Source organism: Nasonia vitripennis, chromosome 2 (genome assembly GCF_009193385.2).
Source record: "Nasonia vitripennis strain AsymCx chromosome 2, Nvit_psr_1.1, whole genome shotgun sequence".
Classification (NCBI taxonomy): Eukaryota; Metazoa; Arthropoda; class Insecta; order Hymenoptera; family Pteromalidae; genus Nasonia; species Nasonia vitripennis.
The window spans coordinates 11,366,840-11,386,492 of record NC_045758.1 but is presented as its reverse complement, the minus strand read 5'-3'; the positions used below and the strand labels follow the sequence as shown (position 1 = coordinate 11,386,492).

The following is a 19,653-nucleotide window of genomic DNA, read 5'->3' as shown; positions in this document are numbered from 1 at the left end:
CGTCAAGCCAGACGACGATGAGTAACGTGCTTTTGTTCGCTTGATAAGAGCGAAATAACAAAAAGGAATATCCAGCCCGCGCGCTGGAATTGATAATGGCTATCTAATCGGGTTTAATTAATTAATTCGAGACTAATGAGAATTACGAGCTTGCTCTCGTGCTTATTGAATCTGAAACGTTTCTCGTGCTCGATACTACACTGCCACGTTTCGCGGCCGAATTAATACGTCGCCGGTTTCCTCGAACGCGCGAATCAAGCTGCTAGATAGAGAGACGGGAAAAAAGAGTCAGCGAAAAGAAAGAAAAGTGCGTTGGCTCCCGCAGTCGATCGGATAGAATCTGGCCTAGAAGGCGAGAGCGCGTATATATTACACCTATAGACAGCGGCACCGACCGCTGCACGAATGTGTGTACATATGCGTGCGCGTTGGTAGAAGCAGTAGCGCGTGTGCGCAACAGATGCGCCAGGCACGCGAGCTCGTGGGACGGGTCGCGAACTATCGTCCGGACCTTCCGGTCGCAGCACTTACTTACACACAGGCGGTCGAATATTTGGCAAGTATAGGAGCCGCCTCTCCCCTCCATCAGTGCAAATTCCTCGCTGCTGCTGCTGCTCTCTTTCTTTCTCGATCTCAAGGACGATCGAGCTGTCGACGGTAGTCGCACGCGACACCCGCTCTATTGCGTCACTCGCTCAGCTCTTGACTTTATTATTTTCGTAATTATAATTATCGATTCGGCCGCGAGAAGTTGATACTGCTTTCTGTGCCAGCAGCGATTTTATTTTTTCTATATTCTTCTTCGCGCGCAGTGAAAAAAAATACACGCTGTGAAATTATTGCCTCGCCAGATAAAAGTCTAAACACACGATGATTTTTCAAATAAATTAGCTCTAATGTTACACTTGTACTTATCAGCGCGACGTTGAGTAATAGGACACGGAATAAATTGTCCGAGTAGCCTGCGCGCGCGGGAGATTCGATCGATTCGAGTAGAGACCCCCCTGCAAATACCCCAATAAATTTCATTCAGCATTATCAATCTTTCTATTAAAAAAGAAACGCGCGGAGAGAAAGAGAGAAGTCCCACGCGATCAATCCGGCACGCGCGAGCGCGAAGGAGAAAAAAGAAGGTCGTCGGGGGGCGGAGAACTAAGTAGCCAAAAATCGCCGGCGCGTTATGTAAAAATTCGCTATCGCGATCACGAGAGTCGTTTTTATGGAAAGTTAGACGGCGTGCATTCGTCTCCGCCGCCATCTCCTTCTTTATATCTCTTTCATTCGAAGACTATTCAAAGGTCGCTTGGACGAGTTCCAAATTCCGAATGGTCCGCGAGACAGAGAGAGCGAGAGAGAGAGCGAGAGAGAGAGAGAGAGAGAGAGAGAGAACGGCCGGATGAAGCGTCCCGCAGCGATTTGTATTACGGAGATCCGCTGCTCCTTCTCTCTCTTTTTTTTCTGCCGGGGAAATCCGAAGCCCGAGCGTTAACGTCCGCGCGGCTCCGAATAAACTTTCGATCGACGAGGCCTTTGTCCGCGCGCTGTCGTCTTGGTCGTTTGTTTACGCTCGCTCGTCGATAAAATTCGCGCTCACAAAATTATTCCGGGCGTCGTGTAGGTCGTAATATTTTTTGCGCAGCCCGAACAAACAAGCTCTGCCGCGAGTGAAAACCACGCATGCGGTTCGGTGAAAACTTTTAAACGCGGATTTAACAACGTATTCTACGATTATTGCGGCTCTCGCGCGCATTGAGATGCAAGCGCATAGTAACGAAATAATTTTCCCGAATAATTCAGTAGTGCTGGAGTATTATAATAAGTATGTATAGTAAGCGCGCGAGTATAATCGAGATGAAATACAGCAGCTGTCAGGCCTAGCACTTTCCGTTTTTACGACTGCGGCAATGCGCTTCCCATGAAAGGAGAGAGCCCCGCTTGCGCTAGCCGCGCGCTTATTGTCTGTTTACTGGCGGCGCTCGCGATACGTATGAATTTATGTTCGACAATGTGCAATTACCGCAGACAGATAGCGCGGCTACTTTACATGATTAGCAGATATCCGTACGCACGCACACGCAGAGGCGTTCACAGAAGAAAAGTAGTCTGTATAGTGTGCAGAAGCGGCGCAGCAGCCTCGGAGGAGTTCGGTTTAGCGCTTGCCTGCGAGCAATTATGCAGGAAAGCCATAACTCGTCGCGGCGGCTGGCGTATCGGCGCCTAGACTACTGCCGATCTCGTTATGTAGCTAACGCCCGCGCGTCAAGTAATGGCTATTGAAAATCGTTAAATCATGAATAGTCATCGTATATCGCCAATTAGCGCTCTCGCGCGCGATAGCCCCGCTATATTGGCCCCTCTACTGGATGAATATTCAGCGCGAGAGCGGCGGCGCGCGTGCATTCGGCCGAGAGTTGCTCCGCGCGTGAAGCACTCTGCAATACCCACACACGCACGCGTGTATGCACCTGCCGTAGTATCGGAATGGTCACGCGAGTTTCTGCTCGGCTACCGCCCTCTCGCAGCTTGTGTGTGTGCTAATATTATCGATAGATCCCGCTTCCTGTTTCGCCGCTGTCGAGGTGCACCGGCAATCTCCACGTCGGCAACTTTTCCTTTTATACCACACTTCTGCGTCCTCGGCGCATGCACTGCTGCTACTTCTTTTTCTCCTTTACTCTTAATCGCAGCTGCGCTCGCGAGCTTTAATTTAATGAATTTGAGTAGCCGGTATAAAGAGCAAACTTTCCATAGATAGAGCGAAGCACCGGCTTGGTATAATTTCATCGTATCGAGGAGTTATCGTTTCAGCTGTCGTAGCTTGACGAGTGCGTTCCTCTTTTTTATTTTGGGCGTGCGAGGCGATTGTGCCTGCAGTACGCTGTCGTGGGGGCTTCTCGAATAAGTCGCCTGCTGATAATTTGTCGTTACAGCGCCGAAACGCAAACGCGAACGGAAGACCGGATTGATAACTCGCCGGATGTTGGCGGTGCGGCTTACTATCCTTGTTCGCCGAGCGATAGTCGCTGAAAATAAGTTATCGATACTCTCTCCCTGGAATAACTTTGTTTTATTTCGTTTCGAAAAGAAGAAAATAAAACAAAATTAGAAATCAGCGTGTAATTATCGCTTACGCGCTCGGAAAATATCAATCCGGCTGGCGAGGGGATAATGCCCGGGCAATTTTCCAGTCAGCCGCAATCTCGGATGCGGCGAACGAGAAACCGCGAGATCTCGAAGATCGAGACGTGGAAAACGATTGTTGCTGCGCCGAGTACACTCGTCGATCGCATGTTCTATGAAGTGTATAAAGTCGAAGGAGCTGCTGCTGTGTGCTGTGGCTTGTTCGCATCAATCGAAGTCCGCAACCGGATCGTTCCGCATGGAATCGGCCCGAGCGGCGGAAAAGGAACTCGCTATCGCGCTCGCGCGGACTTGCGCTCTCTGCGTGATGTTGTGTCGGTCGAGACTGGCTCGGTTTACATGTATAAATTCATCCGGATGTGACGCTGTGGCCAGTGGCAGTCAATCGCCCGGTGGTCCGAGATTTCGAGAGATTTTCGTTCCCATATCGCCGCAGCGTGTGTAGCGCGGCATGACAGTCGAAAATAAAAACACTCTCGGTGGGAGTGGGGCGAGGTGTACCGTGCAGTGTGTGTTATGTGCGCGATCCGCTGCTGCTCTTCGGGATTTTTAAATTGTATCTATTGGCTGGTAGCGATTGAAAGTAATTGAATGAAGCGGCCGGCCGGTTATTTACGAACGTTTAAGTCTCCGAGCCAACTATCTGTCCATTCATTCGTCTGTCCCTTCATTCATTCATCATTCACTCGGACCGAGTAGCCGCTGGTGTACGGGCGCTGCATGTATAGCAGTAGTAAAGGCCCATTCAATTGATCGGTGATTGTCTAAATTATAAGATTGCCATACAATGGCTCTCATCTCGACCTATTGGGGTCCCGCGTTCGACGCGCGAGCGCACGCGGCCGCTGAAGCAAACGCGCTGCTGCTGCTATTGCTCGTTACGTCACCACTTTATAGGACCGGATCGTAAGCGCGAATGCGTTACACGATAGGTAATGCGCGCGTACACCTACCTGTGGTCCCACATGTTTCTCTCTCTCTCTCTCGCTCTCTCTCTCTCTCTCTCTCTCTCTCTCTCACTCTCTCTCTCTCTCTCTCTCTCTCTTCGCCGCAGCTTTAACTCTCTCGAAGGAGCCGTATACACCGCTCGCCTCTATCAAATCCAGTGTATCCTCTCCACTCCTCCCCTACCTGCGACTGTAAGCGAGTTTTCGAATCCTCTCCCCTATAATCCGATTTCAGCCGCTGCACTATACTACTGCGCGGATTAACCGATGATCATCTCTCACTCTCCCTGCAGCGCGCGCGCGTCTGTCCTATGGAATATCGCATTAGCCCTGCCGATTTTTGCGCCAAGGTCGCGCGCCAGTGTCGAAAGTGCAGCGTAATTCAAAAGTTAGCCCCGTCGCGTCAGTGCGCACATGTATCCTCCTAAAAGTTAAGGTGTCCGGCAGTATTATGTCCAAGCCGCGAAACAGGCTTAATTGCCGCTAGCATCCAAACGGGATAACGCAGCGAACACGTATGGCCGTCCCGTGTCCGGCTAACTAAGGTCGGCGCCGCAAAATCGGTTTACCATTGCACAGTACGATTCGCGCGCGCTGCACTCGTGGATACGCGCCGGTGTCTCTCTGGCGCTCGGAACTTTATCGCAGCTGGGGTATATGGGCTTAGAGCTTCGAAATGGGATATCGGTATACTCTCTTCCTCTTACTACTCGCTTATAACATTGCCATTAACGTCACACATGCGCGCGTGTGCGAGCTGTAAGTAGCGGCAGAAAGGTGGGACGTCCTCGAACGCGATTTGGCTTTTAGGACCTCCGGACTTAATTTCGGATGAGGATATACGAAGAGCGACTCTTTCGGAAATCGGAAAAGACAATCGCTGCTCCAAGCGCTATAAGCTCTTTTTCGCGCCAAGCGATTATACCTCCAGATATGTGGCTCGCCGTACTAAAATATACGGCACTTGCCGATTCCCCTCTCTCGACGCGGAGAGGAGCGCGCATATTATAACGCACGCTGTAAAGCAAAGTGATTCGGCGACGCGCTCCGCTATAACCTATAGTCTAGCTGCGAGTTATCTGTGCATCGAGCGTAAGTATGTAAGTACGTGGGTATACGGTTATACGGCTCGCACTTGCGTGTATGCGTGTGGCCAATAGCGAGACTAGGCATTAACGACCGAGCTGTAAAGGCAACGCGCGTGCGTGCACACATCCTTCGCCGCAATGATTTTTCCCATTATCTCTGCTCTCGCGTATAATTAGCGTCTCGATTTCCTTTGAAATTTCGACGAAACTGGAGCATTGTATAGGCTCAACCGATCTTTGACCGCTGCACGCGCGTTGTATTAGGGAAAAAAGGCTAATGGGTGCTTTTGTCGAAGAAGCTCATCGATACGACATCTTGCGGTCGCAATCGAGCTCGGCACGTTTCGAGGGTATAACAATTATTCGAAATGTTTCTGTAACGGGCCACTTCTATTCGGCGAGACAATGCAGGCGAGAGAGAAAGAATGAGAGAGAGAGAGAGAGAGAGAGAGAGAGAGAGAGAGAGAGACAGAGAGAGAGACAGAGACAGAGAGCTCTCTGGCAACATTTGTCAGGCAAGGAAGGCAGTGGCAGCGGCAGCAGCATGCAGATGGCACCGGTACACTCGGTGAAAACAGGTGTATCGTTGTAGCCTCTGGCCTGCCAAAGCGGTACACCAAATATAAACCGTCTGCAGCAGCGAACCATTTCTTTTAAGCGTGTTCGGTTGTCTTCTCTTTTTTTCCTGCTATCTCGCGCCGACTCGCTCGCTCGCTCGTTCATTCCTCTTATTATCTTTCGCTTCCCTTTCTTGGCCGCAAACGGCCATTGTGTTACGAATCGTTAGCTGGTGCGCGAGTATCCGATGTGCGATAATTCTTCCAACGCTATACACTCTCTCGTGTCGAAAATAGAAGAGCGTTCTGCTCGAACGAGCCTCGAATTTATAACGTCTCGTGTCCTATAACGGGAAAATATTTTTCTAATTCCAATTAGAAGTGCAGTAAAATTGGCGTTCCTCCTATTTTCTAAGAAAACAGCGGCGTGCCGCGTCGTGTCGTCGTCGTCGCCGTCGACGACGACGACGAAAGAATTATGAAAAACCGCCGCCTCGGAGAGAAAAGAAAAACAATTCGCTTATCGATCGAGACATCGGAGCCGCAACAGCAGCAATTGTTTCCAGCCATGCCGGCACTTGATTTTCTAATAATAACAGGCTACGCGCAGGAGGATGTATCCCACGCAGTTGCGTCGTTACGTGAGCGTTACAGCAGCAGCGGCAGCAGGTGACGAGGTTTGTCGTATCGCATTAACACTCGAGAGCTGCGCGCTCACCGCTGCAGCTGGGTAACGGCGTGCGAACCCTCTGCTTTATATTATATGTACACAGTCGTCCTCGCCTCGGGTGCCTCGCTGGCCCGCCACCATCGAGGCTTTTTGCGCAAGTCCCCGCTCCTCTTGCACAGCGTCGCCGCCTCTGTTTTCGCGCCATTTGCGAAACTCACGCGCTGCTTTCTATGTCTAATTGGATTTGACGGATTCTGCGCAAGCGCGCACTACTATAGAACACCTCGTAATTAGCGAAAGAGACGCGTTTACTAATACTTACCGGAAAATCCTCGAAGAGAGCGTAAACACCGGCGGCGGGGAGATCTCTCGTAACGGTTGAATGCAAATTGCAAAAAATTACACGCTGTACACCGGCCTATAGAAATGCAAATGTGCCGTTCGCCAACCTGCGCGCCCGGCGCATACCTACTCGAGTGCGAAGAAAAGAGCGAGAGAATGAGAGGGGTCGGTCGTCGCATAGGCCGGAAAAGAAGACGACGGAGCAGAGCAGTGCGAGAGAAAGAGAGGAAGCAATACACGCGTGCAGAAATCGGCAATATATTGCTCGGCCTTGGATGAGGTTCTCCGCCGCCAGCGCCGCGTGTTTCGGACACAATGGACGATGGCGTGCGGGCAGCGCCGGTAGTTCTGATAAGGAATAAGAGCACCTCGAGCGTGCTTCCGCTCAGCTCTCGGACGACTTGCTCGCCAACCGATGCACGTCCATCGCAGCCGCTGCTGCACAACTCCTTCCCTTTACGATTTATTGATTTCTGACGAAACATCCTTTGTCTCGGACTCGCATTGAAGAGCAAGACACCTCGCTTTTTTTCGATCCCGTTTTCGCAATGCGCGCTTGGAATCTCTATGGTTTATCCTGTACGACACATCCGCTGCCGCAGCCCAGGCGGACTATAATTTTTAGGGAAAGTAGCTGCGTCTGCTTATCTTAACGACTGATGCTGCCGATGCTCTCTCGAGACTTGTCTTGTTTTTCAGCTTCCGAAAGACATAAAGCGCGCTCGAGGAGCCTGGGAGAAGTGGAGGTCGGAGGGAAGCATCGCGATGCTCGGTTATTAGAAGGAGAAGGACAGGAGGCGCATAGGGGCACGCGCTTCTAAGCACTGATTTATACTTCCCACGTCGAGCGGCTGACTTGACGGGGGAAATAAAAATCATCTCACCGAGAGAGAAAGACAGGCACTATAAAGTACTTTACGAGTTTCAAATTAACAAATTTATCGCTCTCGTCTGTTGATTCTATTTCAATGCGCGGCACTGGAACGCACCGCGCCATGATGCGCTTCTAAACTCGCTCTCGCACATTATATTCTTCGCAGATACGGCATTGTGGCACTGATTTTATTGCCATCGCTGATTTTGATTCAAATGAGAATCGCGCGCGCATTCGCTGGGCGAAAAAGTCGCAGCTGATGATTCTCCTCCCCGTGTGTGGTGTAAGTCTCCCTCCGTCCATATATGTCATTGTGAGAGGGGATCGCGCTGCACATGGCGCGCTTTTGCACACGCACGGCGCGACCGCAGAACAAGAATCCATCAATGCAGAGAGAGAGAGAGAGAGAGAGAGAGAGAGAGAGCGAAAAGTCAAGCGTGAATCGGGATCCAATGCCGTCTCACGGATTAACAATTTACCTATGCTCTCTCTTCGAAGGGTGGAAATTCGAGAAAGGAAATCGACCAATCACCGGGCCGCCGAGCGATACATCAAACCAAGCCGAGAGTCAGCCTAGAGCGAAGGGAGGATCCTTTTTTTCCTTCTCTCTTTTGCGCTCACCCTGTCGCCGTCGTATGCGAGTAGGGGAGCACACAGCCGTACACGTCCAATTTTAACGACACCCGATATGTAGATCGTGGAGAGCTCCGCGGAATCTATGCAAATTCCGAACGGTGCGCGATGATGTATACAAACGCCGCGTCGTATATAGCTATAAGGACCAAGTGCGAGAATTAAAAAAGCGCAGAAGGAGCGGAGGAAGGAGGGAATTAGCCCCCCCCCCCCCCTGACAAACTGGTTCTGCTCTCGCTCGAATGCTAAACGCGCGCGCATGTATGCTTATACTTACGCGCGCGAGCAAGAGAGAGAAGGACGAACTTTCACACACGAGTGCGAGAAACACGTTGCTGGCGGTCTTCCTTTTTCTCTCTTTCTCTCACTTGCTATCAGCTCTATCGCGCGGCGCCGCGGCCATTTATACACGTCCCGATAATATATATCGGCTGCTTTTTGCGCGTTTTATTGAGTTTCGGCTCTTTGTGCTCCTCGGCCGCCTTCCCTCGAGTCTTCTTGCGATACTGCTTGCAAGGGTTGCGCTTGTAATATACTGTACTCGCCGCTGCTTGGACACCGTATAGACAAGTACCGGCCGCATTATGCTTGTGTGCATATATATAGACTAGGTCGTTTAGCCGCTTGACGGATCGTCCGGCGTGGAATCCGCGTGTGAACCCCTCGATCCACTCGTTAAGATCCGAAACCTGTTTCGTGGATTTTCCTCGCGCGTACACACATATACATGCGAAATCGCGCCGATGACTCGGGCCTTATAACGAGGGGCAAAAAAAACTTGATTAATCCAATATGCCCCTCTGTATGAGAACCTGAATGAGAATTTGTCGATCTAATTTATAGCGACTGTTTGTTACGCTGAGAAGCTGCCGCTGCACTCATTGTCTTTTTGCAGCGCGTCAAGCAGCTTTATTCGAAATAATTTTTTTCTCTCTTCTTCAAAGTAAAAAAAGATAATCTTCATCATCCCTTTGACCCTGCAGAGACTCACGCACGAGGTTAGCGAGACTCTGCCGATGCAGCAGCAGCACAGCATAGCACTCGAAAGTACCGGCGCTAATTGGAGTTACAATGAGTCGCACGCTCCGCGCACGCCGGAACTTTCGCCGAGAGCGGCGCGCTCGTCTTGCGAGAGGGCGAAAACAACCCCCGCGCTCGCGAGCGCCCAAATAAAGACCTTCCTTCCCGCAGACGGCGCGATTACGTCGCTCTCCTCTCTCTCTCTCTCTCTCTCTCTCTCTCTCTCTCTCTCTCTCTCTCTCTCTCTCTCTCTCTCTCTCTCTCCCTCCCTTCTACTCTGCGAAACCTGCCATCTATCGCCTCCTTCAAGGGGGCACTACGGCGACACCTGCTGGTCACTGCATCGTGACGACTCTGAGCCCTCTGGCGCTGCATTCTTAATCTTAATCTAGTTTTAATCTAGTCAGACTCGGCCCTTAGGCCGTAAAAATTCTTCCAGTATTACGTATTTTTAGATTTCAAACGTGCAATACAGATAGGTCTATGACCAAACCTTAAATGTACAGCGTAATATTAGAAAAGATTTATGTGATAATTAAATATGACGAAATGTGATTTCATGTGATTTTATGTGATGGTATTTTTATATATTTTATTTTCTCTTTTTGTTAGACTGTATGCGACACAGTCTTTGTGATATATATTGTATTATTTTTTGCTTTTAGCAAATAAAGACCTATCTATCTATATATCTATCTCCTTGTCGGCAGTTAAGCGACGCGGATTTTTTCCTTCCTTCCTTCGCGCCCGTGGTCGAGATTCGCTCGCGTGAACGCGTCCGCTTAAGAGGTCGGTTTCCTCCGCGACGCGCTCTATATATAGGGTCTTCTTCTGCTTCTTCTTCTTCGCGCAGGAAGCGAAGCCCGGAGGGTGAATATTGATGGAGCCTTCGAGGGGCACTAAGTCTATGTAAAACCGATAATTCCCGCCTCGTCTTTACGACGTTAAATTGATACTTGCTGGGAAGCGTTTTTTCGCCGCGCACATGCGAGCGTCGCATAGTCTCATAATATTTACGTGTTCGACATTTTTGCATCACTGTTTCGAAGCACGCGCCCGACAGTTTGATAGCCCACTAACACAATGCGACGTATAATACAAGAAACGTCGTTATCGGGGAGAGCGAGAAAGACTGGCTCGATTACAGGGAATCGGCTATCGGAGCATTTCATGCGAAGTCCTCGAAACACAAGCAGGTGTTTAAAAGCCTCGTGCGTGTGTTTGTGCGTGTCTTGCTGACGGACGAATCGTCCGCGAAAGGATCAGAACTCGGCTCAAGTTCACAGCGCTTAAAACACCATCTGCGAATGGACGCGCGGCTGACGTCGACGGAGAGGAGGTGGAGGAGAGAGGGAGGGAGAAAATGAGAGGGTCGACGCCGGTGCATTCTAACGCGTGATTATGCCACACATGCACGCCGCCGCCGCTACGCTCGTATACACGCGCGCGGAGGTCAGAAAGGATCTATGCCTCACTGCACCGCGGCAGTCATTACGGATGTATCTACCGACAGATCGCGAAAATGAAAAGTTCGATAAGAGCTCGCGCGCTCTGTCAGCGTAATATTTCTGTTTCCTCCTGTTTCGTGGAAAACAAAAAAACAATTGCTCTTGCGCGCCAGCGGAGTTTCCATCTCCGTTGTTAGCCGCCGTCAGGCTTTATCGAATTTCTCAGCCATCAATTCTGCTGTGCGCACCGTACTATACTGCGCACACTTATCGCACTGCTGGCGTTTCGAATCAGCGGCTATAGCGTAATAACTTTTCGACGCGTTTTACACTCCTCGAACTCGCGTATTCACTTCCAAATGATCGACGTGTAGGAATTACGCCAAATAGATATCCCTTTCGTGCGAATATCGGCTATTGAACAGAATCCGGGAGAGTAATATTGCCGATGGAGTGGCATAGAGGGAGAAAGAGGAAACGGAAAAAAGTGCGAAAATTATTATCCGGCTCGTAGAATTACGCTTGATCGGAGCTGCTGCTACTACTCTCTCCCCATATGAGATAGATAGAGAGAGAGAGAGAGAGAGAGAGAGAGAGAGAGAGAGAGAGCACCAGTTGCTGCAGCTTTCGCGCCTATATATGCACACACGGGGCGAGTTTCGTTTTTTTATTCCAGCGGCTGTCAGGGGATGAGCGAGTCCGGGATATCCGGAGAATGGAAGAGTAGCCGCGAGGACTCGTGCATCGAGAGGGGCTGAAAAGCATCAGGGGCTGCACACGCATCGACCACGTGCTCGCGCGTGCATTTTTCAAGCTCACCTGACTGTGCATACACCTCCATTCTCTCTCGCTCCCGTTCCATTTTTTTCCTTCTCCTCTTTCGCTTGTGGGATAATCGGAAAACAACGACGCGTGTACACGCGCCTTGGCTAATCAGATTGCGACAGACTCGATCTTTTTTATTGCGAATAGTTAGCGCTCGTCGTTGCGTACGGGCGAAGGAAAAAAACAGCAATAACGTCTTAGCGGCTGCTGTCTTGCTGTTTAATCGCGATCGTCGGCTCGTAAAGCCGAGAACAAACAATTCAGCTGTGTATATAAGTATACACGAAATCAGACGGAGAGTGAAAGTCATGCGCTCCCATTTCCGCGGAGTTCTCACCCCTTTTTCGCAACTTCCGCTTGTGCAAAGGTCTCTCGCGCATGCATCGCGCACGTATACCGCCATCGTATGAGTATAAACGGCCCGCGGATGAAATACATCAGCCGAAGCCAGGGGGTTGCATACCGCTGCTGCTGCTGCGTAAACATACGGTTTTCCGTAAACAGCCCGGCCAACCCTCTGTATATAATCTTTGAAAGCGACGCCTATGCTCTCGGCGGCTGTTGTTGTTGTAGGAGAGAAGCTGTGTACCACGTGCAGCATTATGCGCCTATTACAGAGGCGGTGCGGCTGTGAGACGGGGTTGAAATTCAAACACACACCACACGCACGCTCTCGAACTCGAGTGGACACGTATGAGTCATGTGTGCGCGCGCGAGTAGCCTATACTCGTTTCATGATTTCAGTTAAATGAAATCCCTTTGAACGCGCGCACGTCGACTCCCAATGGATTTTCAATTTCCTCGAAAGAAAAGCGAACGATCGTGCTGTACCACGTCGAATGGCTTATTGTACTGCTCCGGTCGTCTGCATGCCGTCGTTTTAAAACGGTGACTCGCGGGAAACGAGTAATTTCACGTTCTTAGCGCGCAGTGTCATCTGCCCGTGACACGGTTTTACGTAACCCATCCGAGAGCTACACACATCAACGCCTGTCGCCACCGACGCGCCGGCTTCAATCTGCTGCTCGCTCTCTCGCTTGCCTATTGCCACACGCGCGCATTACGCTTCGAGATATAGGCTATACAATCGCTCTCGGACGGCCCGCCATTGTAAATATGCGTGTACCGTATACCTACATCTATATTTCGGCGCGGTCTTTTACCGGGCTGGAGAGATAAGGAGCTCGTAAATTTCGCTTGGATTTGTCTTGGATTGTATATTATAGTCCATGACTTTAGAAATTACGCGAGACCATTGTATAGAAAAGTACATCAGCCGTTCGGGTCGTGAGTTTTTTCTTCCTTGCCTCCTCGATAAGTTGGTTCGTGACAGCGTAAACTCGCGCGCTAAGCTCCTTACGAAACGGCTATATCAGCGTTCAAACAAATCTTACCGAATTTCACAAACACGAGCAGCTACGTATCTCTCGCGTTTCGGGGTCGCTTACGTTGGGTATTTTTTTATTGTCTGCAAATATGTGATCGTCCGTGGCATAAATTGTTTCATAATTATTGAAGTTCTACGAAAATTGATAACGATTATCAAATACGTATCTCGAACCGGCGTGCACGAATCGTTGAATTTATCGCTCTTCGCTTGATATTTTTGCAGAATTTTCTGGATTCTTGTGTTCGTAAAATTTAATCGAGCCTCGAAATTACTGTATCACGGAGGATAAAATTAGTTCATCGAAAACTGTAAGCGAACGCGTGCACGCTAATGAACAAATTGAATTAGTGTTTACCCATACCGCGCACGCGCGACAATGAAAGGATGAATTTCTTAACGAGCTGAGATATACGCAGCGACGTCTAATCTGGGCGAACAACGGCGCACGCACGCTCAGTCGGGCGCCTCGAGGCAGGAAAGTGCATAAGAGAGCAATTCGAGTGCAAAGTATCTCGCTGATGCACAGTCGCCGCGGCGGAGAAAGAGAATGAGTATCTTAGCTCGCGTCTGATTGTGCAGCTCGCGAGTATATTATGCATGTCCACGTAGTCGCGCCTGTATATAAATGTATATGTATATGTATAAAGTATAACTATACGCGGATATAAATATTATATAAGTATACAAAGGCACGAGAGCGAGCGAGAGAGCAAGAGAGTAGGCGTGGTTTGAAAAAGGGGGGGCGGGGTCGCGGGCACGTTCTCCGGCTCTCTCACCCCACCAGAAAGAGAGAGATCAGTCTTCGCTCCCGCGAGAGCGAGATAGCGCAGCAGCTGAGCCGAGGCATCGAACTCAGGACCACAGCAGCAGCGAGTCCTTCCACCAACGTACTTCAGCTATACGAGCGAGATGCTCCGTCCGTCAGTCGTCCGAGCACGCAACTGAGTGTATGTGTGCGCGCGAGCGCGTGTGTATGAATCGAATTAAGGTGCATGTAGTAAATACTAGTGACCGTGTATGCGCGAGTGCAGCGAGTATTATTATATATATATATATATAGTGCACACACGTATGCGGCGCGCAGTAGGGGAGAGGTGGACGTTATTCGCTTCGCGCTCAGGTGAAAGGAGCGGAGGGGGGAATCTCGTGCGCCGCGAGGAAGTGGGAGAGAAAAAGCTGGCTCGGCCAGACACGCAGAGCAAATATCAATCCTCGCGACCCCGCGACAGATACGGATAAGACGAGTCTGCGCTGCAGCTCCGACCAATGATACTCGCGAGCTTTATCTCCGGAGCCTTTATATCGCCACGGCGAAAGTATTGACCGCACACTGCAGCGCGCACATAGTCGATCGCCGGTGCTTACGGCGCTCACTCGCAGTCCCCCTCCTCTCGCGGCTCGTCTACGCTCGTGTGCAGTGTTTGCGTGCATGTGTACGTGTACACACTACAGCGTGAGAGAGAGAGAGAGAGAGAGAGAGAGAGAGAGAGAGAGAGAGGCAGGAGACTAAAAAGAGAAAGAAGGAAGCGATAACACCGCCGCGGGGTATGATCGCCCCGGCTTTGCCCACACGCTGACCGAATTTCACGTTCGCAGTCATGGTAAGGGGATTGTTTTTGTTTTTCGTCACCTCTAGTCCACGTATGTGCGTGTAGTTCTTTCCTCTTTGGCGCTGACTGCTTCAACTCGCGGGCGTACGCTAATTTACACTCTCTGCTCGCTCCGGATTTTCACGTGGCCTCGAAGTACACACGGCGACCGCGCGCGTTTATTGTAATTGCAAGTCCGCGCGCATTTTTCCCTCGTGAATATTTTCAATTTTATTTAATAACAGCCACTTAAAATGGAAGTTGTAGAATTTTAAAATTATCACTTTTACATGCATAACCGGCGTGTATTATTCTCTAATAACAATTACAAGACTTAAACTCGTGTAGTCATTGCAAATTGTAATCGAAGTGTACAGTGGCTAATTAGCGTAATCATTATTACTCTCTCTCTCTCTCTCTCTCTCTCTCTCTCTCTCTCTCTCTCTCTCTCTCTCTCTCTCTCTCTCTCTCTCTCTCTCTCTCTCTCTCTCCGTGGGCTGCAGCCTTTCTCTATATCGCGTTGTTTTAATCGTTTGTTTTTCTTCCCTCTTCTACTTATAGCTCCGCGACGATTATAATCGCAAAGCACTCGATTGACTTATTTTTATGCATAATTCGAGCTGAAATTTTATTTCTCCCCTTCTGCACAACTGTAAACACATCGCTATAAAAAATGTTAAAAACAAGTTCGAAGCTGCGCGTAAAAGAAATCATTTTGAATGTTTCCGCTGTCGTCTGTCGCGTTAACGAAGCATCGAGTGAGAGAGCCTGTGCTTCTCATGTACACAAACACAGAAGGCGCGCGCTTGTGCACAGAGACGCGGAATATGAGTATATCGAATCTGAAAGACAGACACACGGGGCGAGCGCGCGAGAAGGAGTCAAGCGTCATTTGGTTTTTCAGCCGGCGCGCACTTGTTTGTGTAGCGGCAAAGAGCTGAGACTACAAGCCGCGTCGAATCCACCGGAAATATTATACATTTTGTCCTTTAATGGCATATATAGAGATCGCAGCCTGCGGCGCGTCGACGGATGCATTGAATCCTTCGGAACAGAAGCCGCTGCAGTCGCACTCTCGAACGCACTGCTGCAACGGATCGCAGCGGGGGCGCCATAAAAATATTTTTAGATACGAGAGAACCTCTTTCTCTCTCGCGCGCGCTTGCGACTCCGACGCCGGCACGGAGAAGAGGGATACGGGGAGAAAAACAGAGACCGGCCGGGGGAAAAAGGAACCAGAGCGAGAGAGGGTGGAGAGGATACGGTTTAAACTCTCAGCGCGACGGCCGAGCGATCGGAACGTCCAACCGATGCGAGTTGCGGGCCATGTGCAACCGATACGTCTCAGCTGCACCCTCCTCGTCGTTCGGATTTATTTTTTCTCGCTTCCCCTCCGACGTCGTCGTCATCGTCGTCGTCTTGGCAGTTGCCGTCTTTACTGCGCTGCTCCATGCCAACTTTGTTTTTCTTTTTACGTCGTTTTGCCTCTTTTTCCCGCCGAAGCTTCGTCTCGCGCGCCGCATGTATGCTCTCTCGCTACTTAGCCTTGTATTCTCTTGCTTGTCTCTCTTTTCTCAAACTCCGCTTTGTCTTTCATCTGCACGTCTCTCTTTCTCTCGTTTCGATTTTTTCTCAAACAGAAATAAAACGATCTTCAATCTTCGGACTGTCTTGGCCTTGTTTTTTCTTTTATATTATCTATCGCGTTGAAAGAGAGAAACGATTGGTTCCATGTGCGCTTGAATCTCCCCAAGCTTGTCCACCTATTTCGAGAATTGTCGGCACGTTTTTTTCTCCCCATACTTACATCGACGTTCGGAATTTCGATATAACGAGCCACTATTTCCGCTTGGTTTCTTTTCCAGTTTCCACAGACTCTACGATTTACGATTTCATCCGTATTTTTAGCCGACACACTCGGGGGCAGTGGCGACGGCGGCGTCAGAATAAAAAAATATTGTCGATACGTTATTAATAGATCGGTTAATACCCGATGTAATGTCCCCCCGAACTCCGTTATTTTTATCCCCGCGATCGCGACCCTATACACACACGTCTCAATATTCGCACGACGACGGTGCGTCACAGTGAGTTCGAACTGTAATTTGAGAAGAGAGCGACACCACGCGGCTCGTTAACGTATTCGCGTGCACGCGCGCGTCTCATTCGCAGATGTTTCGTTCCTCCCTTGTTGTCGTCGTAGTCATAGCCTGAATGGTAAAAAGCATCGGCCAACTCAATCTTGCATCTGCTCTTGGCAAAGTCGTCGGCTGCCTTCGATTCGACGCCGGCATTGTTTACGATTTTCACGCGCAATTGGCGTCGAATGAGCCGAGTACATAGATCGATCATAGGATTCTCGACTAGAAAAAGACGGCTTTGTGCCCTTGGCTACCTATGCATCTACATGTTATACGCGGGGACGCAAGTGCCGAGTCACGCCTTGCCGTACGGGGATGTCAAACAGATATATCGCTCTCTCTCTCTCTCTCTCTCTCTCTCTCTCTCTCTCTCTCTCTCTCTCTCTCTCTCTCTCTCTCCCTCTCTTTCTCTCTCTCTTTCTCAAGTAGACCTCGCGATCTCGTAAGTAATGCTTGCGCTCATACGTATTAGATGAACGAAAAGATGTCTCCGGCGATAATATTCTTTTATATTCTATCGAAGATTCGTTATATAATCTTTTAATCGCCATCTCTTCCAAATTGAGTATTGTCATTAGCTATTATATTCAGAAGGTAAATTGAATACCAAGGTAATTACACGGGATATTTTTTAATCAAATAAGTATCCAAAACATTCTAGTTTTTATCGGATATCGTATAATTATCAAATTCAATCTCTCTAATTGATGCTTTCAATTCTATCAATTACTCAAATTTCCTATTCTTTATCCCGTCGAAATTGATTACCGGAATTGAATAACAGTGAAAGGTTCATTCGGTCTGTTGAATTTCATTAAAATCAATGTGGCTACAGCGTTGAAACAAAAAAAAAAGAGAAAAGAAATAATAAAACCGAAGGCAAAAAATGTTTCCACAGCGAAACGACTAGTCAATACTCGATACACGCAGTGTGTACGCGCGTGCGGTCGAAAAAAGTGACTCCCGCTTGCGTTGCATCGGCTCACCCTGTCAGTGTGTATGATTGGCTGTCGGCGTCTCGCACTGGACCGCGTGTCCGTTCGCCTGCAGGCTCGCTCTCTGGTCATTTCGCTCGGTTTATGGGGGATTTGACACGCGACACATCGGAGCTTTGCACCTGACGCTAGTCGTCAGTGGTTTTCACGGTCAACGGAATAAAAAAGAGTTATAGGCTGTCCGGCGCCATTTGCCCTCGTGCGTTGTCTCTCTATCAGCTATTCTCTCTTCTCTTCCATTGTCACGTCCGCACAGGTCGATTAAAAATCTTTATCGCCTAATAGAGCGCGAATTTTGCTGATTTTTTACCCTTTCTTTCATCATCCGATGAAAACATACTCAACATGTGTCGAATCGCTCGATTAACGACGAAAGATAAAAATGTTTAACGAGTTTTGTGTTTATACATCGACCCTTCGAGTACACTCTCCCAACCCTTTTACTTGGTTACACAGGTCGAGAAGGAAAAAAAACGGGAAATATTTACCCATCGAGGCAATAAAACGAAAAATTCGTTAGAGCATCTCCGCCGGCGGTCATAAAAAAGCAAAGCTTTTATTGCCAGCAATATCCGACCTGCGCAGCGAGTGGTATAAAAAAGGGGAAAAACCAGGCGCGCCAGTATTTATAAGAAACGAAATCGATGTTTGTCTAAAATTGAAGGTACATCCGTCTCTCGTCGAACGATGCGCTTGCCCCTTTGGCATCGACTATATGCCATAACTACTCTCCCACTCTCACAGGGATCGTTTTTCACGATGCAGCAGAAGCAGCGCCGTTTTGAGATAACCCGAGACTTCTCTCCATACGCGCAGCGACTATATACATACGGTCGTGAATCGGTATGCGCAGCGCGTAGCGAAAACAATATGTGGCCGCCGAAGGCTGATGTTTACCGAAGGAGGAAGCAGGAGGAAGATCGGTTGGCATGTGTTGTTTGATGTCGATTTGATGTTATGGTGTCGGCCCTGATCGGCCCGCCACCCAAGAGGTAATCGCGCGCATTGTCCGCCTACCTCTCTCTCTCTCTCTCTTTCTCTCTCTCTCTCTCTCTCTCTCTCTCTCTCTCTCTCTCTCTGTGTACGTGAGAGTGAGGGACTGCCCCCGATGTGCAACGCAATAAGTATGCACGTCTCGTGCCGCGCGCGAATCTTGAGCGAAGGAGAAGCACAATAAGAGCGGCAATCTAATCGAATGTATACGCGTTACATCCATTAATATTTCGTATCTACTCTCTCCCTCTATCCCTCCCTCGCCACTTCTCTCTTCTTCAGACTTATTCATAATAAAAGCGTGTTTGATAAATACGTCTCTTGCGTTACACGACCGTTAAAGGTAAGATCCCGATGCGCGCAGGAATTTCAATGCGAACATGATCGATCGACGAATTTCGTCGCCTGCGAGATAAGCCGTTACGAAACGATTGAAATAGTTGGCAAAGTTTTCTCTAAAAATACAATTACCAGTCGACAGTACTCTCGGGAACGAGCGACTCTCCCGATAGCTGCGTATCGGTGCACTGATAGTACGCGCTGCAGCGATACGATTACGCTCCCTGCGCAGCAGCCAGAAGACTAAACAGCCGATGCCAGATCGTCTAGTCGAATAATATAAGCTTGTTCGTGACTTTTCCTCTGGTACAGCCTTGTTTATCAATAACTCTATAGCGATAAGAACACATTCCGATCGCGCATGCACAATAACATGTTTATTAACGATCCCCTCGTTTTTCTTTTCCAGGTGAGTCAAACGCTTCGCGACAGTCCGTCAAACATGCGCGGGGAACAATCTCTCGTAATCCAGCATCACGTAAGTTGTATTATGGTTGCACGAGATGCATTATATTCTCATGAAGCCAAAGAGTCTTGAATGTAATCGACAAGGAATGCCGCGTCGGGTGAAAAAAAAACCGCTTCCGATGAACCAATTAACATATTTGAAACGAGATCCCCTTTATGCATCACAATGAGAGAAAGGGAAAGAGCGTACATA

The 19,653-nt window shown here is 49.2% G+C and overlaps 1 protein-coding gene across 9 annotated transcripts in view; it reads left to right on the top strand.

Annotated features, from left to right (window-relative positions):
• Nucleotides 1-19,653, top strand: part of LOC100123387 (homeobox protein cut) — a 112,669-nt gene that overhangs the window by 15,136 nt on the left and 77,880 nt on the right. For 4 of the 9 annotated variants that reach the window (XM_031923682.2, XM_031923677.2, XM_031923680.2 and 1 more), the window contains exon 1: nucleotides 19,387-19,470. The exons of 1 other annotated variant lie outside the window; for it this stretch is intronic. In XM_031923682.2, the coding sequence (XP_031779542.1) occupies nucleotides 19,435-19,470 (36 nt within the window). In that variant the 5' untranslated portion in view covers nucleotides 19,387-19,434. Of the gene's footprint in view, nucleotides 1-19,385; nucleotides 19,471-19,653 lie in introns of those variants that run through there. 4 more of the 9 variants (XM_031923679.2, XM_031923678.2, XM_031923681.2 and 1 more) reach the window with 2 other exon arrangements.